This window comes from Camelina sativa, chromosome 8, assembly GCF_000633955.1.
Source record: "Camelina sativa cultivar DH55 chromosome 8, Cs, whole genome shotgun sequence".
NCBI lineage: Eukaryota > Viridiplantae > Streptophyta > Magnoliopsida > Brassicales > Brassicaceae > Camelina > Camelina sativa.
The window spans coordinates 23,845,651-23,847,551 of NC_025692.1; the positions used below are offsets into that span (position 1 = coordinate 23,845,651).

At 54.9% G+C, this 1,901-nt stretch overlaps 1 protein-coding gene across 1 annotated transcript; it reads left to right on the forward strand.

Moving 5' to 3' along the window:
* LOC104709870 lies at positions 235-1,146 on the forward strand. The gene has a single exon (XM_010426417.1). The coding sequence runs from the start codon at positions 235-237 to the stop codon at positions 1,144-1,146; it is 912 nt and encodes a 303-aa protein (XP_010424719.1).

The window sequence follows — 1,901 nt, forward strand, 5'->3', positions numbered from 1 at the left end:
TCGCAAATCTCTGCTGGACAGTCGCCCATACTCGGCACTGACGGTCTCACTCGTCGTCTCGACTTCTCGGACGTCCAATACGAACGGAGGAATCCTCCCCCTCAGACGACATCAAGTATTAGACCTACGAACCCAAGTTCACGTGTGCACGAGAATTCGGCTGCCCCGGTCGCCCGCTTCATAAACGCGGGATCTTGTCTCGAAATTGAAGAAATCAAGACGCAGATCAGCGGTATGAACACGCTTCTTCATCGGGCCATTAGCACGGCTCCAGAAATCGACAGGATTGTCGAAGTAACCCGACAATCCCCTTTGACTCAATGGATCTTGCGAGCCGCCATCCCGAACGTCAAGCTGAAACTCCCAACCTACCTGGGAGACAAAGACCCCGTCCAATTCATGACGTCCTTCATGGCAACCATGACAAAGGCACGATTCACCGAAGAACAGAGGGATGTTGGTTTTTGTCAGCTGTTCGTCGATAGCCTCTCCGGCCCTGCCTTGGTATGGTTCACAAGGCTCGAACCAAGTTCAATCGATAACTTTGACCAGTTATCTACAGCTTTTCTTAAGCATTGTCGAATTCTCATCGAACGAGGCGTGACGAGCTCTGACCTTTGGGAGATGACCCAGGAACTCGGCGAGTCCATCGGCAGTTTCCTGAGCAGATTCAAGGAAAAGCTAACGCGCGTCACCGTCCCAGAGGATGCCGCAATGGCGGCCTTTAGAAAGGGGTTGATTCCCGGGTCGCCATTACGAAAGGATCTTCACATACGGGAGCCCAAGGACCTCGACGACGCGCTACATCGAGCCTCCAGATTCGCGCTCGACGAAGATAAAGACGCCCAGTTAGCCGCAAAAATAGTCGGGCAACCGTCGCACCCCCCTAAGGCTAAAAGTCGGGACGAGCACCATGAACCTCGCAAGCATCACGACCCCCAAGCGGTCTCCGAAGTGGAGGACCAAAACAAACAGTCATCCGACCCAAAGGACCTGTACTGCGACTTCCACATGATCGCCAGCCATTCCACACACGAATGCGTCCATCTCAAGAATTTCCTGTACGGAAAGTATCTGTCCGGCAAAGTCGAAGCCACCTTTCAGCCCAAGAGCATTCGTGGAGGCAGAGGCCGCAGAGGAGGATGACGTGGTGGACGATCTAACGGCGGCCACGGCGCCGGAGGAGGACGAGGCCACAACGGTCCGACCAACGGAGTTCAACAGCCGGCTAACCAAGTACTGGCGAACCATCAAGAGGAGATGCTCCAGGCGGACGAGCTACCTGGCCCACCCAAGCGACTGAGAGGGCAAAATCCCGAGCGGGCCAATTCTCCTGCCCGAGGACGAATAACCATGATACTTGGCCCACCAGAGGACTGCGCAGACTCCGTCCGTGAACTAAAGAAGAGGGCACGTCAAGTTTGCAGCCTTCAAGCAGCCCCAAGCGAACCTCCACTTTGCTCGGACCCCATATCGTTTACTTCGGAAGACGCCAAGGAAATCCAACACCCCCATTCGGACCCTCTAGTCATCGAAGTCTCCATGGGCGATTTCGACGTTGAACGGGTTTTGGTCGATACGGGAAGTACCGTCAATGTGATATGCTGGCAAACGCTAGAAAAAATGGGTGTCACGCCGGAACAACTGAAACCCGAATCCCGCACTCTGACGGGCTATGATGGGGTCGCCAAACTTTCGATGGGCGATGTGAAGTTGCAGGTACGAGCCCGCGGATTGTCCCGGAAGACCAAGTTCGCAGTCATCGACGCGCCTCCAGTCTATAACGCCACTTTGGGGGTACCATGGATATACGCGATGCAGGCCGTACCATCGACCTATCACCTCTGCCTCAAGTTCCCAACCACCACGGGAATCTGCACACTTTATGGTGACCAGAGGGT

Bases quoted from the DNA above. Each gene is read 5' to 3' on its own strand.
- LOC104709870 (XM_010426417.1), top strand. From the start codon at position 235: ATGAACACGCTTCTTCATCGGGCCATTAGCACGGCTCCAGAAATCGAC.